At 32.5% G+C, this 27,395-nt stretch overlaps 3 protein-coding genes and 1 long non-coding RNA gene across 4 annotated transcripts in view; all 4 read right to left on the bottom strand.

Moving 5' to 3' along the window:
* Nucleotides 1-4,233, bottom strand: part of LOC111706328 (KAT8 regulatory NSL complex subunit 2) — a 9,692-nt gene extending 5,459 nt beyond the window's left edge. The window contains exons 1-2 of the mRNA XM_023479174.1: nt 4,133-4,233; nt 3,429-3,548 (exon numbers count right to left, since the gene is read on the bottom strand). Coding sequence (XP_023334942.1) covers nt 3,429-3,533 — 105 coding nt within the window. The 5' untranslated portion in view covers nt 3,534-3,548; nt 4,133-4,233. The remainder of the gene's footprint in view (nt 1-3,428; nt 3,549-4,132) is intronic.
* Nucleotides 4,234-5,292: 1,059 nt separating this feature from the next.
* On the bottom strand, nt 5,293-13,426 carry LOC111706331 (sex-lethal homolog). Its single transcript, XM_023479177.1, has 11 exons — nt 13,309-13,426; nt 13,042-13,119; nt 12,184-12,303; nt 11,759-11,814; nt 10,655-10,689; nt 9,459-9,529; nt 9,078-9,177; nt 7,484-7,575; nt 6,136-6,277; nt 5,479-5,679; nt 5,293-5,352 (listed from the first exon to the last, which is right to left on the bottom strand). The coding sequence occupies exons 1-10, from the start codon at nt 13,333-13,335 to the stop codon at nt 5,492-5,494; spliced, it is 909 nt and encodes a 302-aa protein (XP_023334945.1). The 5' UTR covers nt 13,336-13,426; the 3' UTR covers nt 5,293-5,352; nt 5,479-5,491.
* A 708-nt stretch (nt 13,427-14,134) lies between these two features.
* LOC111706330 (mRNA-capping enzyme) overlaps nt 14,135-27,395 on the bottom strand; it is a 13,467-nt gene continuing 206 nt past the window's right edge. Inside the window, exons 2-16 of the mRNA XM_023479176.1 lie at nt 25,182-25,312; nt 23,850-23,936; nt 23,066-23,166; nt 22,607-22,778; nt 22,092-22,241; nt 20,535-20,604; nt 19,138-19,235; nt 18,622-18,763; nt 17,963-18,016; nt 16,772-16,834; nt 16,310-16,382; nt 16,007-16,051; nt 15,677-15,757; nt 14,655-14,826; nt 14,135-14,361 (exon numbers count right to left, since the gene is read on the bottom strand). Of these exons, the coding sequence (XP_023334944.1) occupies nt 14,722-14,826; nt 15,677-15,757; nt 16,007-16,051; nt 16,310-16,382; nt 16,772-16,834; nt 17,963-18,016; nt 18,622-18,763; nt 19,138-19,235; nt 20,535-20,604; nt 22,092-22,241; nt 22,607-22,778; nt 23,066-23,166; nt 23,850-23,936; nt 25,182-25,312 (1,372 nt within the window). The 3' untranslated portion in view covers nt 14,135-14,361; nt 14,655-14,721. The remainder of the gene's footprint in view (nt 14,362-14,654; nt 14,827-15,676; nt 15,758-16,006; nt 16,052-16,309; nt 16,383-16,771; nt 16,835-17,962; nt 18,017-18,621; nt 18,764-19,137; nt 19,236-20,534; nt 20,605-22,091; nt 22,242-22,606; nt 22,779-23,065; nt 23,167-23,849; nt 23,937-25,181; nt 25,313-27,395) is intronic.
* Nucleotides 26,673-27,275, bottom strand: LOC111706329 (uncharacterized). Its single transcript, XR_002766215.1, has 2 exons — nt 27,182-27,275; nt 26,673-26,724 (listed from the first exon to the last, which is right to left on the bottom strand). It is a non-coding gene; the product is annotated as an uncharacterized LOC111706329 (long non-coding RNA).

The following is a 27,395-nucleotide window of genomic DNA, read 5'->3' as shown; positions in this document are numbered from 1 at the left end:
GCTAGAGAAACGGTGTTGTCTTCCACCTTAGGGATTACTAGCTGAAGTACCCGGCGTTGCCCGTGGAAGAAAACAAAATTCAATTAAAAAAGAAAAATTTCGAATTATGTGAAAAAAATTTTAATTTTTGAAAGAAGATTTTTAGCCTATGTCATTTCCAAGGTATCCAATATCAATGGGTTCCCTAAAAAAGTGTCAGCCGTTTGGCCAGCTATAAATATATATATACAAAAATATATATATTAGCGACTAAAGCTTTCGTATATAGAATAAACATTGAACAATTAACCTTTAGTTTAGTAATAATAATAATAAATGTTAAATACACGAGATTAAACGTTATAAAAAGGGGAAAATGTAAATTTTTAGAATATGTACCTTTAGTTTCTTGTAGTTGGCTAGGCTGTCTAGGAGGATATTAGAAACCGGTTTTCTTTTCCTGGCCAGCTGCTGCCGGGCAGATAGTGCGCTCTTAGCGTGCTCGGTGCAGTAACTAAAATATTTCAATCAATCAATCAACTTATATACCAATTGATCAATCTAAACGAAACCGGTTTGTTTTTGCGGTTTGCGTAAAAATTAATACAATTAATAGGCGAGTTCGCATTAATTACAAGATAAATTATGATAAACCATCGTTAATGCTTAAAATTCTAACCAAGCTAAATGGGTTAACAAATTCTCACAGACATCGGATAAAAATAATAATATAGTGTGACCCAAAAAAACGAGATTATGGATTTTCAGTCCTAATAATCTTTTTAAATCATTCGAAAAGTATAAAATTATTTATTTAAAGGGTTCGTTTTAGTAACTTTTTGTCGTCTGATTCTTTCATTTGACGACAAAGTATGTCGAATTCTAAAATTCGGATAAAAAGCCGGGTTTTTAAAAACTCAATACATACCTATCTCCCCTGGCGTAGAAAGGTGCGGGTTTAATACATGTATTTCCACTCTGAGGATCTAGACTAAACCCACAAGGTTTGAACGGAGCACTCTTATCAGAAAGGATATGTCTGAAGTACCCATCATAATCAACAGTCAAGACAAATTATGAAAATTTGTTCAAAAAATGATTGTAGCCAGTTCTTCTTAGTGCTTTCGTAATAAAACAAAATATTAATTTGCGCTTTTAGGAAATTTGACACAAAAGGTTTCGAAAAAAATACTGCACTGGCTGCAATAACTATAAGGACTATATAATGACTATAATGACTTTAATGACTTTAATGATTATAGTGACTTTAATAACTAAAATGACTTTAATGACTAAAATGACTATAAAGACTATGACTATGGTGACTATAACTATAATGACTATGACTTACTAAAATGACTTTGATGACTATAACTTTAATGACTATGACTTTAATGACTATGACTTTAATGACTTTGCTATGATGACTATGACTATAATGATTATGACTTCAATGAATATGACTTTAATGAATATGACTTTAATGATTATGACTTTAATCGCTATGATGACGTCAGTGATTAAAATGAATTCCTGATGCAGTAATCATAGCCAACTATCTTTTCTCCATGACAGTCGAACTGACTAATCAAAAAATTGATTATTTTTAACTTTTAAAATCAGCTAGGCATCTTCTATTTCAATTGTGAACATTTTCTCTTTGTATACATTAGAAAACAAAAAGTTTCGCGGATTTTATAAAAAAAAAATGTTGTGGATTTTCAAAATTTTCAAAAAACGAATTTTGTTATTGGCAAATTTTTAAAATTCTATCATCCATGAAACTTCCCTAGGGTCACGTGATGTCCCACAAAAAAATTGGGCTCGATCCGTTCCGCAGTTTTGACTTTTATTGGACACAAACAAACAAACAAACAAAGTATATATATAATATATATATATAGATTGCTGCGAGTCCAAATAAACATATAACCCCTATATAATAGCCCGTCTTTATAAAGAAGGATGAAATCAAACTATTTTCATGGTTAAAAAAATATGTTAAGATTGATTGAATCAAATCGAATCAAAGCAACTGTTAATCGGGAACTCGATTTTAAAAGAAATTGACACAAAATTGATTTTTCAATTTTTAAAACCTTAGATATGTTCTAAAACACTAAGAGTAGAAAATATTGTAGTTTGGCTGAAATCTTTGATAGATCAAGAAAACCTACATTATTTACAATTTGCAACTCTTACAGCACATGCTAGGACTACCTCAACCTCTTTAATCCTTAAAACCGGGTCAATTGTTAACATAAGAAGCATTAACAAGATCTGCACAGGGGAAAAAAGCCTATTCACATTGGTTGCATCTTGAATTTAGCGATTGGACAGAAAATAACAGATACAACACTGAATTCCTAGTTACCTGTAAATACACAGGTTTCCGTCTGGTGGAGTTTTGAGGGCCCGCGCCTGCGCAAACAGGATTTTTACCTCACTAGGCTGACGGCCACCGGCACTAGTTCCGGCCATTCGGCCAGGCTCAGGGACCGGTCGTCCAGTCGGCCGATACATTGTTGTCTGTAAAAAATACGGCGAATGATGTTTGTTAAGCATCAGACGACCGGCTGGAAACGAACACGAAGGTTCTTGATGCATTGACAAAAAAATGGCACCATCGGATTGAATATTTTTTTTTGCATAAAAACAATAGATGAGATATTTTTTGGTACCAGCTTTTCGCCAACACTGCACATAAAGAAAACTTATAATAAAAGATATTTAATATCCAACTATATTCAAACTAGAAATCTCATTTTTCTTTTTTAAACATTTAAGTTTCCTTTTTCCTTTGAAAAAAATACATAAAAAAAGATTAGGATTGGGAAATATCACTGATGTTAGATCTAGCAATGAGAGAAAAAAATAAAGCAATAAAAACAGAAAAAATAGCATCGCTAGATCTACAACTGGACGGCATTACCTTGTTCAGTAAGAAAAAATAAAACAAAAAAATACAAGTTTACAAATTGAATTTTCTTGCTTCAGTGCTCAATAGTAGGTTGTGGGATTCAGCATCTGTGGACAGTTTAGAGTGAGGAACCTCATCTTCTCAATGCAGTGCTTAGGATCCGGATCCATTGGATCCGCAAGATTTTGGCTTTCTGAATCCGGATTGGCAAAAAATGCGGATCCAACAGATCCGATTCGAAGGGGCAAAATATTAACTAAAAACTGCAAAAAACTCAAATCGAAACTGTCGAAAACAGATATGATAAAAATTTCCTAATCTCTGAATGGTTCATCTAGTTTAAGCATAAAAATAAGCTAAAAAAGAAAGAAAAATGATGTGACAATTCTGCTTTGTTAAAAAATTTCTTCAAATCTTAAAAAAATGGTCGTGACCTGGATCCGGATCCTTTTTTCCCAGTGCTGATCTCCATGAAAATTAAATGGATCCTAAGCACTGTCTTCATGATTTTCAAAAATCATTTTCCTACCTCTTCTCCAGTATATACACCAGCATGCTGAAGACAATCTTCTCCCTCACTATCCACACTCTCACAATCACTCTCTCCGTCTCCTATCCAACCATCAACAGCCATACCATCATCTTCATCCTAGTAAGTAGTAAAGGGAGGGTCAAACTTTAGAATGGTGAATATCAAGATATATTCTTCTGGTTTTACTAAACCCAAGATTATCTTAAAACACATTCGATATCCGAGAAAGAAATTAAAAATTCAACCAATCAGCGTGTCATGTTAAGATGTACTCTTTAACTTTTGAAAAACCGGTTTTGCTTTCGTAAGTTTTGGATCATTGTTTATTAAGACTGACGTTCAAAATGACAACAGTCCTAAAATATGTTTTTTAATATTTTCATATAAACATGATTAAATTTATATTTGTTTAAATGCTCTAAAAGCCGGCTTGTGAAAAGCTGACTTTAATTCAATCGGATGTTAGTCCTATCGATATAGCATTGTATCTGTACTTGTCATCAAACGTAACTTTTATACAGTTAGAAATATCCAAATAGAGGATTAAGAAGAAAATCAAAAGTGTGTACATTGGATAATAAGATTAAGCGATCGTGATTAAGGATATCTCATTCTAAAGTTTTCAGCTCAGGGTATATTTTCACAAAATCAAAATATAAATAAATTGCATATCGGCATTCATATTTTAGATTAAAATCTACCTGAATTCCTTCAGATTCCAAAGCAAGGAGACCTAAACCTAAACAAAATGGATTTCTTGAAAAATGAGAAACAATATCAGAGCCAGTGCTTAGGATCCATTTTATTTTGATGCGGATCCAGGTAATTTCTTTAAGATTTACTGAAAATTTTTAACAAAGCAGAATTCAAAATTTTTTTCTTCTTATTTTTTTTCTTTATTTTTATGTTAAAATTTGATGAACCATTCAGATATCAGGAAATTTGTATAATCTCTCTTTTTCAATAGTTCATATTTGGGTTCAGAGAGTAAAATTTTTTTTTGCAGTTTTTGGTTGATATTTTTCTTAAATATCTGAAATTCAGAGTTACCAGAAACGTTTTAGCTAAAAAAATTGAAATATTCAATGTGTATTGGCTATGTGTTGTATACTCGATAACTTCAAAAATAAATAATTAAAAAGTCAACCATCATATCGTGGGAATAGAAAACAATTTGCAAATATCTACATTAATGTTTCTTTGTTTAGGCTTTTAAACAAAGCATTTATTATTTGCGTAAATTTGCATATTATTGGTAACCTTACTAATATATTATTCGTAAATTTACCAATATATTATTTCCGTAATGATTATTAATTATAAGGGGGAACTAAAAAATTTGTTATGCAAAACTGAGCGGAAATAAATTAACCGTTACGAAGAAGGCTTCTTCATATGCGGGCTTTTCTTTATTAATTTTAATGCAAAAATAAAGTGTCGAAAATTTTCTCGTTTTTAACAGAATTAAACAAAATTTTTTTTTCAAGGAGAAATATTAAGAATAATATCGGCCTGTACTATCGTTAGGGTCCTGTAAGATCCTTCCCCCCCCTCACACAAAAAAATTGTCTATTGAATAAAATGTGTAGTCATATTATTGAGAGCTAGTTCTAAACTGTTTCCTGTAAGATGTAAGGATTAATCGGTTCATAGGTTGAACCAGTGAACGAGGACGGGAAGACTGGAGGGAAGGTTGGAGAAGAGGAGAGAGCAGAGAACGGATAAAAGAGATCTAGAGGAGGGAGTAGAGAGGGAGGAGAACCAACCTCTTGTTTAACCAGAGGCGGACCATCATCCTTGAATTTGTGAGGATTAACCTCTAGTAGAGGTTTGGCTCCGCCCTGGCAATAGAGAGGTTCTCCGGCGTATAGATGCGAGGGGATAGGTAGGAGTCCCTTACCAGAGTTCTCTCCCACTGAACCTTAGACCAGATTTAATTAATAACAAGTAGTTGAACCACGTAAAGCCAGTTCAACCTGTTCTCTTGTGCGCCGGGTCAAGCTGAAGGAGAAGTTCAATTATTTCTACTATTTATTAAATATGATCCCTGGTGATGTCGTCTAGTTCCACGGTATACTGTCGTCGCCGAATCCACCGCTAACGCCATTCTGACTGAACCCTCCGCCTCCCCAGCCTCCTCCACCCCGGGGTGTGGGACTGAAACCCGCCTTCTGTCCGCCGCGACTGACTGGATTGTATCGGTTTCCTCGTCCAGCTCCGGGCACTGCATTGAACCCATATCCAAACCCTACAAGGAGGGTTTACAAGGTTAAATAATATTTAAATTAATAACAACAGATTGTTTTTGATTTTTATATTAAGCTGTTTTTCTATGTTTGTGGCAACTTGATTTTTGCTTTTAGGTAAATAAAAACAATAGATAAGTATTAAGTAAATATTGCATACACTGATACAGTGCGACACATTAAACTATTGAATAAGAAGACGATTGTTTGACTCAAGTTATGATTTGAATTGCCTAATGGAAAAAACACATCAATTTGGACGCTAAATCCATTTCACTAAATAAATAAATTTTTAAGCTACTTGTGAATCTATTTGCTGTACAACACCATTACATAATATCGATTTCCAATCCCATAGTCTAATCTGTCTCACTACATGTTTGTAATTTAAAAAATCTATTAATTTCGGTGGAAAAATTTCTTTAGAGAAGGTCCAATTCAGTCATTATTTGCTATACCTGTAGCTGCCATGGAAGCAGCAATAGAGGGCGGTCCTCCCCTGCCCCGCCCTCTACCAGCTCCACCTCCCCTTCCTCCGCTCCAGGCGAATGTACCTGCATCTCCTACATCAAGGGAACCCAGGGACGGATCATCCATATACTGAGATAGAAGCATTAAAGGGACTGTTAAGGTAAATTAAAAGTGGTTTTAAGATAAAGACTAGAAATTTTGTGTAGGCGTTTATCGCGACTTTTATTAGTAAGATTTAGATAATATGTCCCTGTCTCAAGAAATTGATATGAAACTGTGTCAAATTTATACCAAAATATATACGTAATCTAGTCGACGGAGCCTTGAGACCAGATACTGCACTGCCATTTGTGGAAATTCTGGCCACGTGATACAGACGGAGCCACATGCCCAGATACTGCACTGCCATTTGTGGAAATTCTGGCCACGTGATACAGACGGAGCCACATGCATGACCAGATTCACCAGAATGACCAGATACTGCACTGCCATTTGTGAAAATTCTGGCCACGTGATACAGACGGAGCCACATGACCAGATACTGCACTGCCATTGGTGGAGATTCTAATCATGTGATAAAGACGGAGCCACATGACCAGATACTGCACTGCCATTGGTGGAAATTCTGGCCATATGATACCGACGTAACTAGATTAAAACCAATCATATCTTCCAATACCATATATATATATAAGTTTCGTATAACTCGGACACAGTTTTATATAATTTTCTTGAGACAGGAACATTAGGTAGATCTAATATTGGTCGCAATAAACTCCTAAAATGTTTAGGCTTTAAACTATACCCCTTCTAATTTTACCGTAACAGTACCTTTAAAAAAGGGATTGAGTCTTTGCCACAAGCTCAATTTTCTAATCCCTATATCTTTACAATCCAATGTTGTAGACCTTAGATATTTCAAACGGTAAATTCGGTTAGATCAAATAACCTAATTTTGAAATATCAAAGGGCTCCCACCATCTGGTTGTAAAGAAATAGAAATTAGGAAATCAAGGTTTATGACGAAGACTCAATTCCTTTAGCAAGTAAACATTGCCAATTCATAAAACAAGGAAAGTATTGCTAATTAACCTTCTGATGATGACAATAATTATCCAAATGTGTGTCAATCATTTGGTGCTCATTCATTAAATAAAAATTTATCGGTGTGAGTAACGTTTTCCTGTTTCCTTTTCCCATCGCTTCCTGTTTCTGTATCGGTTTCCTTTCCGCAATTCGTCCTTCTCAAACAACAAACTTTTCCCCGTGCAAGAGGGTCGTAGTAATTTTATAAATTCCCCCCCCCCCCGGGAGCATTAAAACCCTCTGTATCACCTCTTGTTGTCCAACTGAAAACCCCGCGTAGAACGCAGCTTTCTGTTTTCCATGATCCTCGGCCACCTTCACGTCCAACGGATGACTGTGTCCTAAAATATTATATTTTAAATTCTATATTTACAATGTTTGCTTAATTAGAACCATGAAAATAACCATTTTTCAATATCGACCAGCAATAAACCTACCCGGGGTTCAAGTTTTTAAACATGCAAATTTAACAAATTATGACGAAGGTAGAAGTTACAGGCAAATAGACATGGAAAAAATCGTCATTTTCAAATGCTCAAGTGTTTTTGAAAGCAACCTTTCCTTTAGAGACAAACTTGAGCCTGAAATTATAATTGGCTGTAAGATCAAACTAAGATGTATAAACTACCCATCTCGGATGATCGAGATCATGGTATGAGCATTGAAGGTATTTATACCTTGTTGTTTACCATGCTCTTCAGCCACCTTGACCTCCAGGGGCCGTTTACACTCTAAATATTCGTATCTTCAACACGTAGCATGTACCGTACATAATAACTTCATCACGTAGAATGTACCGTACATAATATCTTTAACACGCAGCATGTACCGTACATAATATCTTCAACACGTAGCATGTACCCTACATAATATCTTCAACACGTAGCATGTACCTAATATCTTCAACACGTAGCATGTACCCTACATAATATATTAAACACGCAGCATGTACCGTACATAATATCTTCAACACGTAGCATGTACCCTACATAATATCTTCAACACGTAGCATGTACCCTACATAATATATTAAACACGCAGCATGTACCGTACATAATATCTCCAACACGTAGCATGTACCCTACATACTATCTTCAACACGTGGCATGTACCGTACATAATATCTTCAACACGTAGCATGTACCATGCATAATATCTTTAACACGTAGCATGTACCCTACATAATATATTCAACACGTAGCATGTACCGTACATAATATCTTCAACACGTAGCATGTACCCTACATAATATCTTCAACACGTAGCATGTACCCTACATACTATCTTCAAAACGTAGCATGTATCGTACATAATATCTTCAACACGTAGCATGAACCCTACATAATATCTTCAACACGTAGCATACCGTACATAATATCTTCAACACGTAGCATGTACCCTACATACTATCTTCAAAACGTAGCATGTATCGTACATAATATCTTCAACACGTAGCATGAACCCTACATAATATCTTCAACACGCAGCATGTACCGTACATAATATCTTCAACACGAAGCATATATCGTACATAATAACTTTAACACGCAGCATGAATCGTACATAATAACCTAACATATTTTTTGTACTGGCGTAAATAATAAATTTAACACATGTTCTGTATCGTACATAATGTCTCAAACGCGTATCATGTGCCCAATCTGGTAGATTTGTTGTCTGAAACTGAAAGACACTAAAAAACAAATATGCAATAAAACAAAATTCAATTTTGAACATAAAGGATTTACCTTTGGAAAATCTATAATTTTAAGTGTTTGTTACCCCCCAAGAAAATAGTTATTTTCCACGATCAAAAGTTTTCATCTCCGATTGTTCTTCTAACCTGGGATTAGGTATCCGTTGAGCTGTGAGATGGCATAGTCCGCTTCGGATTTTTTACTAAATCTGATGAATGCAATTCCCTTGTTCCGACCATTCTGATCCTTCAATACCAAACCATCATTAAGTAAAAATCAGAAATTCAGTGTTCTTCGCGCCAATCTGTTATGATTTAGCCTTGAATTTTTATGTATCCATCTAATTAACTAAGTCTTTTTTACTAATAACATCTTCTGAACTTTAAAAAAAATTTCTGGCAAAATAACATTTTTTTTCCTAGCCAAAAAATGATTTATGAAAACAAATAAGAATACAAAAGAATGGCATTAAGGGTACATTTATATAATTATGTATTAAAAACAAAGTAATACAAAAAGATGATTTCCTTTAAAACGTTTCGTGTAAGAATACTCCCATACGGTGCAAACAGATTTAGCAGGTCTTCTTCTGATATACCTGGAGAATAATAATCATGATAATAATATTAATAATCATAATAGTAATAATCATGATGATAATCATAATAATAATCATGATGATAATAATATTAATAATCATAATAATAATAATAATAATCATTGTTATAATAATAATAATACACAGTGTGCTTGAAGGACCTCTAAGAGCTAAGAAAAATCCATGCTTTTTTGAGATTCTAAAAGAGCTCATCAAGACGAACATTTTGCGATATGTTAGCACTTTTTCCCAAGGCGAATTCTTCTGCAATTCGCATATTTGCAAAGTATTGTTTTGTTGACATTTTTCACCTTTTTATATAGAAACTTACTTTAAACATTTTGGAAAAATACCCGTATATAGATGTAAAAATTACTTCAATATACTCTGTTTTAGCTGAGGATATAATTATAATGTTTTCTCTTTATTTTTGACCTCTAATACTGATTTATAAGCTTTAATGGTGCAATTGAATATGTGTACTGGAGATTTACAGTTGTATTTCCTACCAGAGAAGACCTGCTTAATGTCCAAGAGCTTTTGTTTACTCTTTGTTCTAAACATTTCTCTATCCTTTATTCTAATCCTTTTTTTACCTTTTTACCCCAAACTCTAGACCTTCCCCTTATCATTTACTATAGACCTTTCCTTATCCTCTATTCTATTCCTTTATATACCCCATACTCCTTTCCCCTCATCATTTATATAGACCTTTCCTTATCCTCTATATACCCCATACTCCTTTCCCCTTATCATTTACTCTAGACCTTTCCTTATCCTTTATTCTAATTCTTTATAAACCCCATACTCCATTCTTCTTTTCATTTACTCTAGACCTTTCCCCTTATCATTTACTCTAGGCCTTTCCCCTAAACATCAGAGGAAAAGCATATTTATGATAATGATGATAATGATAACTAAAGATAATAATAACGAAATATAATAAAAACAGTATCATTAACAAAAACAATAGAAACAGGATTAAAAATGTTGACAAAAATAATAGCAATAATAATAATTTAAAATAAAAAAACAGTTATAACAATAATGATAATTAACAATAATAATAACAACATAACACAACCATAAATAATTTCCATTATAAAATCAATTAGCAATATTAACCTGGAGGAACATTTCCGATATAAAGGTTTGTGTTTCTAGAAATATTTCAAATAAATCATCAAATTTGACATTTTGTTGAAATATTTTCAATCTTTACTATATTGGTGTTTGCCGTACGATCAGGGATTTCGTCATGAATAATTATAGGGAATGGAGAAATAATGATTTTCTATGTATAAAGGGTAATACCCGATTTACAATTGAACCCTTTAAAGGGACAGACCGACTATGTAAAGTAGTTAAACTGAATATGCAGTGTTGTGGACAAAGCCTTTAGGATTCATTTGAGACATAAAACTTTTTAAAGATCTGTAAATCCTGAGTTTGAGTGCAATATTGATGTTCAAAATCGTATTTTTTGCCCACAACACTGCATACTCAGTTCAACTACCTTAAATAGCCGGTCTGTCCCTTTAAACCTTTATCTAATCAATAATGTGGAAGATATTGTCGTTTTTCTCGTAATTCTCACATGCCCTCCACTACTTCTGTAGCAAGAAATCTGCAACTTCCTTTTTCATCGCCTGAATTATTGAAACCAACATTTTATAAACAGAAATAAAGAATATCTCTTTGATTCTTGATCAGAAAGGTTTTAAAGGAACAATTGTGAATTAGAATATGCATCTCAATAAACGATGATCACTCCAAATTACGTCTCTTTTACTATATACGAATACGTCGAAAAATAATCGATGACTAATTAGGTTGTAATATCATAATCTGAATAATTTGTTTGAAATTAAATTGATTTTTATTACGCTCCGAGTCATATATTGCAACTTTCTGAATTTGTTGATTCTACGTTCTTCAATACAAGTCGTTTCTAACAATTTTCTCCTTATGGACGTAACAGATAGAAGTAAGATTAGTAGCGATCAAAAGCGTTTATTTTTCGCCGCAAGCCCCCCTTTCATTTTTTACGAACACTCCCTTTAAGGGATTACCAAAGATATTTTTCACTTCTGTTTCTTCATTATTTCTTTATTTTGATTAATGCATTTAAGGTTTAAAAAAGGGCAAATTTCCTGAATAATTCGACTAAGGTAAAAAACTGAATTTAAAATTATGATAAACTTAGATCAAAATTTTTTGAAAATTTTCCTAATGTCAGCGGTATTAGGGCGACTGTATGACACTTTAATTCTCTTTATTCTTGACTAAATCATTATTACCCCCGAAACACACCTGATAGGGGCTGGAGGGAAGATGTTATATCAATTAGAAAATTAAAAAGTTCCAGCTTTTAAGGCTTATTCTATTGTGTGTTCTTTTGGTTCGTTTAAACACATGTCAAGTTTTTAGACTACCAAAAGACACCACAAAGCTTACATTTAACAAAATTGTATTTTCTGAAAACTTACATCTAACTTTTTGATAAACGATGGTTTGGTCGTTTTTCAATCCTATCTTGCGTCAAGCAAAAAAAAACCTAACTGATTTCTTATATTAATTTTGATTTTACATTTTTGAAATCGAGAAAATCTTTTCTAAAAAAAGGAAAGGTCCCTAATTTTAAAAAAGTTTACCTGGTATTGTACAAAACCGTATCCGTAGCTGTACCCTGATGATTTATCCCGCATTATTTTAGCGGATACTAGTGGACCACAGGTGATAAACATACTGTACATTTCGTTATCCGTCATCGACTAAATAGATATTATCATTAGCGATTCTAAATATCTGAGGAACCTACACAAACTCTGGTTCTGTACGAATTATATTTATGTTTGTTTTTAATCTTTGTGACAGAAACAATCTGAAGAACTGACGAGGGTCAACCCAGACCGAAATATATTTTCAATAAATGTGGAACTAACATCTACTTTTTTACTCTACAGAGATTTGGTCCATCCCATCACCGAATTTTAGATTTATATGTTTTATGCATGTTCTATAGAGTACAGTACAAACTATGTGTATAATTAACACCGAACTTGAAATAAATGATACAAAAAAGGTACAGTGCTATCAACAACATTGGTAAAATAAACCAGGAGAATTAGAAAATGGTGTACACTGTACAATTAAATGCAGTACAGTGCAATACTGTACAAAAGAATGGTGTATGTTAAAAGTGAAAAACTTTTCAAATGAATGGTGTACACCAAGGTCCAAGGTGCTATATAAACGAACAGTGTACACCAAGATACATTACTGTACACACGAACAGAAGTACACTAGGATACAAAACTATACAAAAGAAAGGTACACATTAATAATTGATCCCATTTATGAAGAAATGAACGGTGTACACCAAGGTCCGAAACTGTACAAATGAACGTTGTACACCAAGATCCTTAACCATATAAATCAAAGGTGTACAACCAAATGATAGGTGCGAATGTACAGTGTGCACTAAGATGCAGTATAGTACACCAATGCACCTGTGGTAAATAGTTTATGATAAGATTAGTTCTATCTTCTCCTTCATCTCTAGGCCGATCTAACGGAGCGTCAAAAACCTAGAAATAATAAAAATTTAGTAAAAGTAAGGTTCCAACAAAATAACTTTGTGGTTCAATATCAAATGGGAAAGAAAGATTAAAAACATATATATAACATGCAATTTAAAGTCGTAAAATTAATAAAGGAGGGCCGGGGCTGGGGGTTCCTAAAACACCCCACCCCTGGTCCTTGGAAAGAAACCCCACCTCAGTTGTATCTTGATGCCTCTCCATAATGTACTGCTAGACTCTGAAAAAATACACAATTTCTGATTCACACTGCAATATATAATACATTTTGTACAGTTTTAATATTTAATCTATAAATTCTACTGAAACAACTGGAAATCAGTTTGTGCTGAAAAATGTGCTAAATTTAATCAAAAATCTAGAAAAAAAACTAAAACAAAACGTCTGCATTGTTATTCAGTTTTTTTGTTTTGTTTAATCTGACCGGAGTGAAACGATTGAATGAGTGAGCAACAAAAAAACTCAATTTTCATTTCGTTTGTTACTTTTCACATTCAAAATAAGAATTTTCACAATAATAATTTTCAAAGATTCAAAATTTGTTACGAGATGAACTTTGAACAAATAAACATGCAATTGTTAAGAAAATACTATATCACAAGACAAAATTGTAGTTTTTATTTCGGTAATTGATAAGTAGATGATTTTTAGTTTTTCAAATAAGGAAGTATAAATTCCAGTCCCTTTTTACCCCCTCCCTCTCCTTTAAATACACCATTTGAGAGTCCCGTTTTTTAATTTGTGGAACGAATGGCTTCAACTTTTGAATTAATTTATGTTGGTATATAAATAAATATACACAAATTGTGGTGCAAAACAAAACAATTAAATCAAATTTTTTAAAAACATTTTTTGTGAACAAGATAGATGTAGAGATTACTGTAGACTGTAGAATTCTTAACTTTTAATGTCTACTCTGCTGTTAAGGTTTAAAACCTTGGATAAACTGAATAATAACACTGAGAACTGGGACAGTTAATTTTTTTAAATATTTTCATATTTCCTTATTTAGTTCAAGAAGTCACTTTCTAATTCGTTTGACCAAAGATTCGATTTTGTTCTCCGTTTTACTGATATCATTGAACATTTTACATTTGATACAACAGTACTGACATAATTATATTAAGATAGGACAATCAAAGATTTCAAAGACATTTCAAAAATAATTTTTTCAAAACATTTTTCAAAAATATTATAGCAAGAATTCTAGAAGAGGGGGACTTAAAGGGACTGTAAGCGTAATTTCAAGTGACCCTCTATGCAAAGATGGCAATGTTGATTTACAACAGTACCAATAAAACCTTTGTTTTATCAAGAATGAATTGGATAGAAATGATTTTTATTCGTCGTTTCTCTGAAAAAGTGACTTGTGCATTTAATGTGAGTAGGAACAATGGAGAAATTATGAGAATTAAATACTCTTCGAGTCATAAAAACGACGTTATCTTCCACATTTTTAACCTTACAGTTGTAAATCAGGAATTGACATTTTTGCGTGTGGTTTCACTTGAAATTACGCTTACAATCCCTTTAATTATTATTTTATTAAAGAATAGGTTTGAAGGTTGGTAAAGAGGGATCTCTCATGTTTTATCTGCGCTGTATTTTATGTGGTGGAGGCATGGATTCAATATCTGGTTTTCTCCACCGTTGATGTTGGATAAAGTCAAGGAGTAGCTGCTCTGTCACAGGGTCCTACACGCACAAACACTTGATGCTATGCAAACTGACCTAGAGGAACCCGACCTCAAGGGTATTTTAACAACTTAAATAATTTATACAAAAAAATCGAGCAGTTTCATCTCACTAAAATATCGAGTAGTTTCATCTCACTAAAATATCGAGTAGTTTCATCTCACTAAAAACTTAATTTTACCCTTTGAAGGTCGAAAACATCTTAAGGCCTGAAAAAAAACTTTAAGCAAGAAATAAACAACTTTTCTTTGTCATTCAAAATGGTAATGGCAATCTCAATGGAATCCCCAGACCGCCTTCAGGGCGCAGCTCATCACATGCAATCTGCGGGCTGGAGGCCCAATCAACAGGGGATTCAAATATAAGATGGAATTTAGCTTAAATTAAACTTTGGAAGTTTGAACGTCAGTAATAAATTGTGTTTTTACTGTTCTCTCATTGGTCCGACCTTTAAAATAAAACCACTTAACGAAAAATTGGGTGAAAATCCACTAAATTAAGATGAAACCCCGTGGATGTAATGTATATACGTCTCAAAATCATCTTTTGGCCGTAATCCCGATTCCATGTTAGCAGGGGTTTATAATTTCTTAAAAAATTATTTTACTTCCCTCCCCTTTAAAAATAATGCCCCCCCCCCCCCAAAGAAGTTAAATATGTTTGCGTGGAGCACAATTGGGGAAAATCAATTAATATTTTGAAAAAATCAATGAATATGGGACAAAAAGCCCAAAAAGTTGGCTTTAGATGTCGAATTTTTCAACCCTCCCACCTTCCCACATCATTAAAAATTATTTCCCCGTTAGCTTATAATTCAGAAGTTATATTGCATTAACAAGTGTTATGTTTCCTTAATACTATTAATAACAGAAACTGCAGTTTTGTAACCGTTTGGGAAACTTTTATCCGTTCTTTCTCTCATAAACGTCCACTAGACAATCATACAAATAATAATAACTATTCTTCAAGATATTCTAATACATAAATAATTATAATTTTTAACATTGTAGCAGCATTATATTTGGCACTACGGGACATTTCATTTCATGTAAAAAAAGAGAAGTTTCAAAGAAAGTAAATGATTAATATGCGAAATGTCCATATTTGAGTTGTATTTCAATAAAACTTTTTTTCTACGGCTATGTTATTTTTTCTCTTATAAAGTAGAAATTATATGTTCCTGGTTATTATCCCATTTACATTCTATAATTTTGTTGTCCAGATTCTACGGTTTCAGCATTCAATCATACAGGTTAAAAATATAAAATATTTAATTTGTGCACAAAAAATAAGATTAGAGAAAAGGAGGGTTCAGTCGCCCAAATAATCTGTATCATTGGGAAAACATAAAATAAAAACATCAATCAGACATTTAAAAACCGTATACGCGCGGGATTTATCTAATTCATGAAAATTTCAGTTCTTAGAAAAAATACATCCATGAGAAATATTGTAATGTAAAAATATGTGAATGTTGAATTTCCTTGATATCTTTGTTGATTTTCATCTGAGCGAAGGGTGTGTCTAATCCACCCACATACAACTGACCGATTTGTCTAGATCCAACAAATCGTTACTTTTTCCCGGCTTTAAATGTTCAAAAAATCAAAAAAGATTTTTTGAGAAAGAAGTCTTCGACGATCACCAAAAACAAATCACATCTGTTACTTATCTACGATCAAGATTAACAGGATTGCACAGAAATGATTAGACTGGAATGAAGACTAAAAATTCTTAAAATATGACGATCCTTGGGGTAAATTAGTTGTCTTTACATGGCTAAATTTATGATTTGACATAATGTGAAACAAGTTTACATGAGCATGAAAACAGACATCATAAATACTGTGCAGTCATCTCTAAAGTCTCATCCTTTAAGCGTAACTCTGTATGTATATCTATCTATCTATATAAACTTTTGCAAAATAAAATAACGTTAGATTTCCTTGGTAGAAGACCTCGACCTTCTTCTCGAACAATCTTCAGCTTAAAGTCTACGGAGTTCATACTAAAACATTTCTGGAGATTAGATTTTAATTGTCTGCAAAAAACTGATAAAATATATTGTATGTCCTGTTTTTACAGTTTTGTATACAGTTTTGTATGTACTGTTCTTACAGTTTTGTATGTACTGTTCTTATAGTTTTGTATGTCCTGTTTTTACAGTATTGTATACAGTTTTGTATGTACTGTTCTTATAGTTTTGTATGTACTGTTCTTATAGTTTTGTATGTACTGTTTTTACAGTATTGCGTGTACTGTTTTTACAGTTTTGTATGTACTGTTTTTACAGTATTTGTTCTGCATAAAATTATGCTTTTTTAACTATATCTATATTTTTCATGTTCCTGTATAAAGAGGAGGAGAGAGAAAGCCTCAGGAGATACACAAAATAAAAATACTGTTTATGTTTACTGTAAAATATTATGTTAAAGCGGTGGCTGGGAAGCAATATTTATATTAAAGTTTTTTTTCATTGAATTATTAAAATGTCAAATTTACCTAAAGCATATCATGATTGATTTTTAAATCAAATAATTACAGAATACAAAATGTAGTGATTATTTCCACTAAAGTATCAGTAACCTGATACCCGCACTGAAAGGTTTTTATTTATTTTCTTCACAAAGAATTGAAAAAAGTCCAATCTAAATCTTGTTCTTCATGTTTGATTTTATACATTCCTAAAAATATGTGTGTTCATAAAATTAACCCCCTGTATTTTTAGCAACTCTATATTGGGATCAAGAATAAAGAGAGAAGACCCAAGTGTTGATTCAAGGGGAAGGGAGAAAGATGGCTAGGTAGAAAAAAACTAGGATAAAGAGAGAGATAGAATTAGAAGGTCTTTGAATAGCTAAAACTAGCTTGGATACTTAGCGAGGTCCAAGTAAGGTACTAAAACACTCGCGAAACACTATTATGTGTACTGCTTTTTACAGTTTTATATGAACTGTTTTTACAGTTTTGTATGTACTGTTTTTACAGTTTTGTATGTACTGTTTTTACAGTATTGTGTGTACAGTTTTTTACGGTACTTTCTGTACTTTGCTAAAATTGAAACCAAAGAAAACAATGAATTGTGGGGAAAATAGTAAAGAAATGTAATTTCCCTGTCCTGTCCTGTTCTATGTACCTGGCTGGTTTCCATTTAAGTACTGTATCATCTTGGCCAGGATGGTAGGGTTCTCTAGAAATACAAATACTAAATAATTTCATCGGACGCGTAACTAAACATTTAGCAAGGGGGGGTAAAAGTAAAAATATTTTGCGAAAAAAATTTGCATGTTTATTATACTCAAGAATGGAACCATGGAAAAACTACCTTACCAATTAAGAATATTTTTGGGGCAAATTTTTATGTTTCCCCCCATTCATTTCATTTTGGGGCAAATTTGTGTGGGAAAAATCTTAAATTTATATTTCAGGAGAAAATTTTGTTTTTGGGGGAAATTTTTTATTTAAGGGCATTTTTAAAATAGACGAAGAGGCTTTTTTAATCATTGGGTAATTTCCTTTCATGCTTATCATCTAGTAAACCTTTAATACTTATCCTCTAGTGGTTAGTATACCTTCCGGGTTGGAAGATAAGTACATCAGGTTCAAAAGCCCTTTACTAAACTTATCCTTTAGTAGTAAGCATTACCTTTAATACTTATCTTGTAGTAGTAAGTATACACTATACCTGCCTGGTTGGAAGATAAGTCCATCAGGTTAATGAACTAATCCTTTAGTAAACTTATCCTTCAGTAGTAAGTATTACCTTTAATACTTATCTTGTAGTAGTAAGTATACCTGCCGGGTTGGAAGATAAGTCCATCAGGTTCATGAGCTAATCCTTTAGTAAACTTATCCTCTAGTAGTTTATATGTATCACTGACATCCCAGAATTCCTTTTTACGAACAGAAAATGGTTCTTTTGTTTTGTCAATAAGACCTGAAATAAATTAAAATTAAATGAAAATGAAAGTCTTTCTTGAAGGGAGTGACCGGCAATGTTCGGTAGTTGAACTGAGAATGTAATATTGTGGAGAATGTTTTTAGGATTCATTTGAGACATAAAAAACGTTTCAATGATGTATAATTACTGAGTTTGAGCACAAAGTCGACGTTAAAAATCATCCATTTGGTTGGTTACGTTTAGAGAATCGATTTTTAAAATCTTTTTAAATAACGTCGACAAAAAATGAAGTAAAAATTCTACAGTAAACTAATTAGATGTCTTGGAACAGGTTGAGAAAATAAAAATTAACCATTATGTTCGAAATTAGCCTAACAATAAAATATTGCAATGTTTACACTATATATTACCTTGTGTTATGTATGTATTTCTAGCTCCAACAATTTCCTTGTCTATGCATATAAGCCGTGTACCGAAATCTACCTTCCCAACCTCGTTTCCTTCAAACCTAGACAAAACACTAATTTTAAAAGGACTGTTCCATCAAACCTAGACAATACACTTATTAAAGGGACTGTTTCCTTCAAACCTAGATAATACACTCATTAAAGGGACTGTTTCCTTCAAACCTAGACCACACACTTATTAAAAGGACTGTTTCCTTTTAACCTAGACAATACACTTATTAAAGAGACTGTTTCCTTCAAACCTAGACAAAACACTTATTAAAAGAACTGTTTCCGTCTAACCTAGATACACTTATTACAGGAACTGTTTCCTTCAAACCTAGACAATACACTCATTAAAGGAACTGTTTCCTTCAAACCTAGATAATACGCTCATTAAAGGGGCCGTTTCCTTCTAACCTAGACAAAACGCTCATTGAAGGGATCGTTTCCTTCTAACCTAGACAATAGACTCATAAAAAGGGATCAACCTTCCCAACCTTGTTTCCTTCAAACCTGGACAAAACACTAATTAAAAGGACTGTTTCCTTCTAACCTAGAATTCACTCATTAAAGGGACTGTTTCCATCAAACCTAGACAATACACTAATTAAAGGGACTGTTTCCTTATAACCTAGACAAAACACTAATTAAAGGGACTGTTTCCTTCTAACCTAGACAAAACACTCATTAAAGGGACTGTTTCCTTCAAACCTAGATAATACACTCATTAAAGGGCCTGTTTCCTTCTAACCTAGACAAAACACTAATTAAACCATACTACTGATCAACGTTATTGCAAGGACACTATAGTTCAGGAGTATCAGGAGAGATTATACAGCCCCGCCCAAGTTGGAGAACCCAGACCACCATGGGTGAGCACACTCAAACACTCGGCCATTTAAAATTGTCAGAAATCAAAAGCGGTACGATTTTCAAAAAATGTCCATTTTCAAAATGATTTTCTTAAAATAAAAAAAATGGAATTCCAGCAATTCTTGAACTCTTACTAACGCTTACTCTCCAGAAATCCCTCTACATACCTATTTCAAGCGATAAAAAAGATCGCCTTTTACTCGACGGTTCTTTTACTCTTTTTTTAACCATCATTGATAAACATTTTTTGTTTAGTTCCTTAATAATTTCGTAATTAAATGATAAAAATTGTTGGGAAAAAATGTTTCGTTTTTTGAGAAATAAACGTTTTCAATATGTCATGCGCAAACACACTTTAATATTATTCGGGGTAAAACAACTTACAGCATATTTTTTTCGTTTTTGTTCTGTTTCTTTTAAGTGATCCGACTATTCTCGAGGTTTCTGTCGATTGCAATGTAAAGAAAACTATAAAAAATAAAAACCTGATAATATCATAGACTAGAAATCTAGGAAACTTCTGCCCTTGTACTGTATCAATCACCATCTCTCCATCTACAAATATATAATAAANGTTCTTAATTTGAAAGTAATGCATGTGGTGTGATTGTTTCCTTAGTTTAGTTTGTTTGTTTACCAATGATTTTGCTCGTTCTTTAAGTTGATACTATATTTAGATACAGCATGTTAAATGTGCCCTGAGTTTTTTAGATGGAGAGAAGGTATAGTAGTGGGTTGTCTTAATCTACTGAACAATATCGTGTCTTCATTTATAGAAGAAATCATTTTCTGGATATTAGATCCTAAATCTTCCAAAAAGAGGATATTAAAGCAGGTTATCTAGTAAGAATCAGTTTGACCTAAACTGATCAAGATCTTTGTCTTTTATTCATGAAGCAAGATTTACTGGTTTGTTTTCATTGCTATGGAGTGATGGAAAAAAGTGTGACACTAATATTTCAATGATAAGTTTTTATACTTCTTTTTGGTTTTGATTATGGTTTCACTTCATCATCTCGAACTATGTGAGATATTGTGACTCTGACTGAAAAGCTCTGACCATACTATTACAAGTATGCAGAGATTTGCAAAATCTCACCAAACTTGGTTTGAAATGAAGATGAACTAAAAAAATTTATAAAGTAGGCAGTCGGGCAGTATGCTTTAAGACTCGGCAGTTTGATGAAAGTGTCTAATGTAAGGCTAAAGGCATCGTCCATATTTTTGGAAATGGTCAGAAAATGTTAATTTCCACTCTTCTGTCAGGACTAGGGTTGAGATTCAAATTGATATTTCTGACTTAAGGTATATCAATACTTCAAAAAACGAAAAAGGTAAGTGAGCATGAAAAGGTAAGTGAGCATGTTTTACTAAAGTAAAAAAAGGTAAGTTTGCATGTTTTAATATAAAAGAAAAAGGTAAGTGAGCATGTTGTTTTTAAGTTAAAAAAGGTAAGTTGGCATGTATTAATGTAAAAGAAAAAGGTGAGTTTGCCCTCTGCATGTTGTCAGTACAAAATAATTAAGTTAATATCAATGTTGATCAATATAAGGAGCGTGTAAGAATGAATATTCTTTAACTAGTGTAAGAATTTCCATTCTTTAATGCTTGGAGCGTGTAAGAATATACATTCTTTCACGCTCTGACCGTGTAATAATTTCCATTCTTACACGGTCTGAGCGTTAAGGAATGAAAATTCTACACATACAATGTAAGAATAAGCATTCTTAAACGCAAGGAAGCGAACAATATTAAAATTGTTCCTCCTGAACCGTGTAATAATGGGAATTCTTACACGATAGGTTTACTACTATGGAACCGAACAGATATGAAATAATAGAAGATCTGAAAGGGCGACATGTAACCCCCAGACCGGCCTCAGTGTGCATTTTTCATTTTTATTTTTGAAAAGCCAGTATTCACTGTCTATCCAGATTACAGAACTACTAGATTTTCAAAGCTCTACAGAAAAAGGGATATGTATGAGATCATTCATATTTTTGACCAAAATATTCAATTTTGCGGATAAGTATACTTATTCTAAATCTGCAAGCTAGAAAATAGAGAGATTTCACGATTATCAGATTTGTTCCTTGTTCCATCAGCTTTCCAGGATACTTTGTAGGGTTTATCCTGTATAAACCTGAGATTCTGTTTATCCATGGATACAGGCTGACAACCAGGGAAGCCACCTATACAAAATAGAAAATTTTTAAATATATTTTGAAGAACTGATTGTCGAAAATTTTAGGATGAAAATAATAAGTTGAACATCATTTGTCAAAATTTTCACTCGTCTTAAACTTCTTACCTAAAAAACTTCTTACTTTTTCCATTTCCTAATATAAATACTTGGGGGAAATGATTTCACGTAACATTTTTTAAGACATATAAAAAACTTATGCACAAAGAGGAATGGTTTGCAGGCCAAAATGATTCAAGAGTGTTCGATTTACAATTGAAACTTTGGAAATTAAAAAAAGTTAATTTAATGCTTTTTATCCATAAATATCCGCGATTTTTTATCAAACATTTTGTTAATAAATTATTTAATTACCTTTACTCCATTCGCAGATTTTCTGCACTTTCTTCTGAATAGTTGATAGTTTAGGTTGTGTAATGAAGAGTCTAACTCCAGGTACTCCTTCCATAAACTTTCCACCTCGTTTAGGCATCTTGTGCTTAGGTTGCTGAACAGGTTCCCCATCCTCATCTACACCAGTCTCTTCCTAGACATTAGGATCAGGATCGAGATTATTTGGCATTTTGCAAATGATAATACGATGAATTAATAAAACTCTCACGAGACTTGTAGACACAAAATCGAATGGATCATAAGCATTCAGTAGAGACATCGACATGAACATGAACACGAACATGAAAACGAACACGAACACGAACACGAACACGAACATGAACATAAGCATCAGCATCAGCATCAGCATGAACATCAGCATGAACATCAACGTCAGAATTAACATGAACATGAACTTCATCATGCACATGAAGAACTTACCTCGTAACACCAGTCTGGTAATTCAGGTGCAGGAGGTGCATCATCAGGGTCCCCAGCATACCTTCGGAACAATTCCTTCAAGTACGCTTCCTTGTAAATACCTGACAAAAATAAGATAAACTACAGGGGATAAATTAATTTACATTTTTTTCAAATACACACCACACCTCCCCTTCACACCTTTATTCTTCGATTCTCATTCTTAATTAAAGGGACTGTAAGCGTAATTTCATGTGACCCTTCTTGCAAAAATGGCAATGCCCGATTTACAACAGTACCCTTGGAAGCTTTTTCTGATCAAGTTCAAATCAGATATCAATGTTTTGTTTCTTTAAAACTGTTCATTTTCATTTGCGGTTTCTCTGCGAAAGTGACTTGCACATTTCTTGCTTAGGAGAAACTCACAGAAATAGACACTTTTCGAGTCAGAAAAACGACGTTATCTTCCACATTTTTTTATCAGATTACGGTTTCATCGGGCATTTCCATATTTGCATGGAGGGTCACTTGAAATTACGCTTACAGTCCCTTTAAGAAGTTATAAGAAGAGGTAAAAAGCAAGCAAATTTTATTTCCATTTGTGAACTTATACTCCGGAATGAATAAAAAACACCTCTGCCAAAATTAAAGTAAAAAAGTTTTTAACATTAATGGTGAAATTTAAAAAAAATAATTTTCTACATAAAAAAAAACATACTTTTCTAATTCTTAGGCACATGGCATAATTTTCATTTTTTTTGTAAATTCGAAAAAATCTGTATTTTAAGTTTTAAAAAAGTCGAACCTGGAGTTCTAGCAGCAATAAACGAATTGACCGCCATGTCAACGGACCAATCAAAAGCTTCGATCAGGAAAGCACTCACAAGAAAACCTTAAAAAACAGATTTAAACAAAGGAATTATAACTTCTAAAAGAAAGCACATTTAATATGATTGGCAGTAAAATGTTCGAATTAAGGAATCTAGGACCAATTTTAGCAACGAAACATCTTCCCTAAATTAAAAAAGTACTGTAAACCATTATTCAAAATTAAATTTTTTACATAAATAAAATTAAATTATGGCCCATAAAATGGTGTAATACGAAGTCAAATGAATTGATGTTGTTCTGAGTACACCGTAAAATTGCTATGCTTCATAATCATTGGGACTATTTAAATCCTAACTTGAGCCCAACAGTCGGGGTCTTATTCCCCGGTGGTATAATGGGCCCCAACTCGGGGGGAAATAATAATTGAAGAATTGAAGAGAAAAAAGCTTTTTAATCCTTTTTGATAAGGTATCCTCAAGAATTAATTTATCTGCCTCTAAAAGCATCTATTTCACTTAAAATAAAAGTTCTCAGAAATTCAGCTAAAACAACCTTAAATTTATTTTTTTGTCGCTCGGCGAAAATATTCATTCATATTTTTGACCAAAATATTCAATTTTGCGGATAAGTATACTTATTCTAAATCTGCAAGCTAGAAAATAGAGAGAAGTAAAATAATTCAATTTAACTGTAGAAAAAAAACTTATTTATTAATAGATGAATAACTCCAAGGGTTGTATATAAAAAGATTGTTGTAAAAGGGAACAATGTACATAGATGACTAAATATCAAGAAATGTATATAAGAGAATAACTGTTTAAAAATGTTAATAGATGAATAATTACCAAGAAGTGTATACTGTATATAAAAGTATGAGTGTCAAAAGAATGTAAATAGATGAATAATTACCAAGAAGTGTAAATAAATGGATAAGTTTAAAAAGAATGTAAACAACTGAATAATTACCAAGAAGAGTAAACAAAAAGGATAAGTGCAAAAAGAATGTAAGTAGATGATTAGTTACCAAGAAGAGTATAAAAAAGGATAAGTGTAAAAAGAATGTAAATAGATGAATAATTACAAAGGAGTGTAAATAATAATAATAATAATAATAATAATAATAATATCAATAATAATGATAATAATGTAAGGATAGTTGTAAATGAATGTAAATAGCCGAATAGTTACCAAGTAGTAAATATTAAGGTTAAATGTAACTAGAATGTAAATAGTTAAAAAGAAGAGTAAATAAAAGGATAGTTGTAAAAGAAGTATATATAAAAGGCTGACTGTAAAAAATGGTTACCAAGAAGTGTATCAGATATATGCTTGTTCTTGTCTTTTCTATGAAGGAATGTAAGAGAAGAAACTTGATAAACACAATTATCTCGGTCAATAAAATAAACTTCATCAGCTCCATCTATCAGCATCATGTATCTACCACAACACAATCTCATTTATTTAACACTAGCTGAAGGGCCCGGCGTTGCCCGTGGAAAAAAAATAATAAAAAAATTTGAATTTATTTGCCTATAGCACTCACGAGTGTCCAGCAAAAAATTCAGCCCAATCGGTCCAGCCGTTTGGCCGGCTATACACAACAAATATACGAATGTCTCATTTTATTATATAGAATAACAATAATATGATAATCTTATGAGGAAAAAAATGTAATAATGGAAATTCTTAAACGAGATGAAATAATCTTGATGTATTCTTTAACGAAGGCCGCAGGCTAGAAATCAGAAATCAGAAATCAGAAATCAGAAATCAGAAATCAGAAATCAGAAATCAGAAATCAGAAATCAGAAATCAGAAATCAGAAATCAGAAGAATCAGAAGAATCAGAATAATCAAAAATCAGAGGAATCAGAAATCAAAAGTCAAGTAAAAAAAATTAGTTTTTTTAACGCGAAAATTTAGTTTCCCGGTAAAATCGACAAGGTGCAGGTATACGGCGGAAGTAATTATAAGTAAATATAATAGTAGCTTGTGAACCCAGTTTTCTCTTCAAAAGTTACCTACGATACTTGAAAATTCTAAAATAAGCTAGGAACAGTCCCGCAGTTCTACCAAGGTCATCAATTAAATGTAATCAATCAAGGGGTTCCTGAGTTATTACAGGACATAGAACCGGTTAGAAAAAGAGAAAACTACTTCTATTTTTATTTTAGACTAGCTTGGAAGCCCATCTTTACCTGGAAACTAAACTTTCTCTAAAATATGTATGTCAATATTTAAGATGCCAGTAATTAGGCATAAAGAAATAAACGATAATCAATCAATCAATCAATCAATCAATCAATTCTCCAAAATATTCAAATCAGACATATTAAACCAAATTACGAACACTCCTCTGGTTCTTCTCAACAGTCAAGGGGTTCCTGAGTTATGACGGGAAATACAAACAGAAGAACAGAGCGGAAAACTTTAGAATGGTGGATATCGAGATAAATGCGTGATCCTCTCTTTTTCTAAATATCGAGACTAACCTAATATTGTACTTATATCCTGAAAAGTGTATACAATTCAACCAATCAGAGTCGCGTATATGAAGCCGATAAATTTGAAATTTTACACGCCATTTGAGATTATATACAGAAATGGGAGGAACTCTTTAATTAAGAAAAACAGGTTTTTACTATATCCCAGAAAGAACGGTTTAAGAAGAAAATCAAAAGTTTGTCCAGTGGATACTCAGATTAGGTAATTGGGATTAAGGATATCGCATTCTAAAGTTTTCAGCTCAGAGAATACTACTTTTTATCATTTAGTTTTATTATAAATACCGTTTTTCTGTCATAAAACCGCTTTGTGTTCGTCAAATCAATCCACAGACCAATCTTAACCTTAAATATAATTTATATTCTCATATTATTATGAAATTATAATAAAAATTTTAAAATATAATTAATTAAAAATATTTTCATTTTATCTTATTATGTCATTGTAATCGGTATCATTAAGTGTATTTTAATAGTATGTTTTCGAACAAAATAAAAGTATCTTCATTTTGATCTTAAACAAACACTAGAAAAAAAATTCCGGCAAAAGTTTTCCGTACACATGATACCAATTACAATAATATTTATATTTTTTTCAATTTCATGCCACTTATTTAAAAGCAGGTCGATAAAGTTACTGATTACCCAGGTGTAGGGCGATAAAGTAACTTTATCACCCTACAACGGAAAATATTAGGTGTTATAAATTCCCTCAAAATTCGATAAAATGTCTTCTGTCAAGAAATGATATGATTTATTAATTTTTTTATATTTTAATCCACACTATTACTACGGATTGTACCTTATGTTGCTTCATACTGTTGAAAAGCATAATGGGGGTGAAACGGTTTTCCGGTGGTACCTGTAATATACAGCTAAACGTAACCCCTTGGACCTAATGCGTTTGACAAAAAAATAATAAAATTTTTAAAAATATATATAATAGGTGACAAATATGTACGGTTCTGTGGGGAGGGACGGTATGCGGCAGTTAAGTACCTCCCCCCCCCCCTCCA

This window comes from Eurytemora carolleeae, unplaced genomic scaffold, assembly GCF_000591075.1.
Source record: "Eurytemora carolleeae unplaced genomic scaffold, Eaff_2.0 scaffold726, whole genome shotgun sequence".
Classification (NCBI taxonomy): domain Eukaryota; kingdom Metazoa; phylum Arthropoda; class Copepoda; order Calanoida; family Temoridae; genus Eurytemora; species Eurytemora carolleeae.
The sequence above is the reverse complement of the archived record's forward strand: the minus strand, read 5'-3'. Positions and strand labels throughout refer to the sequence as shown.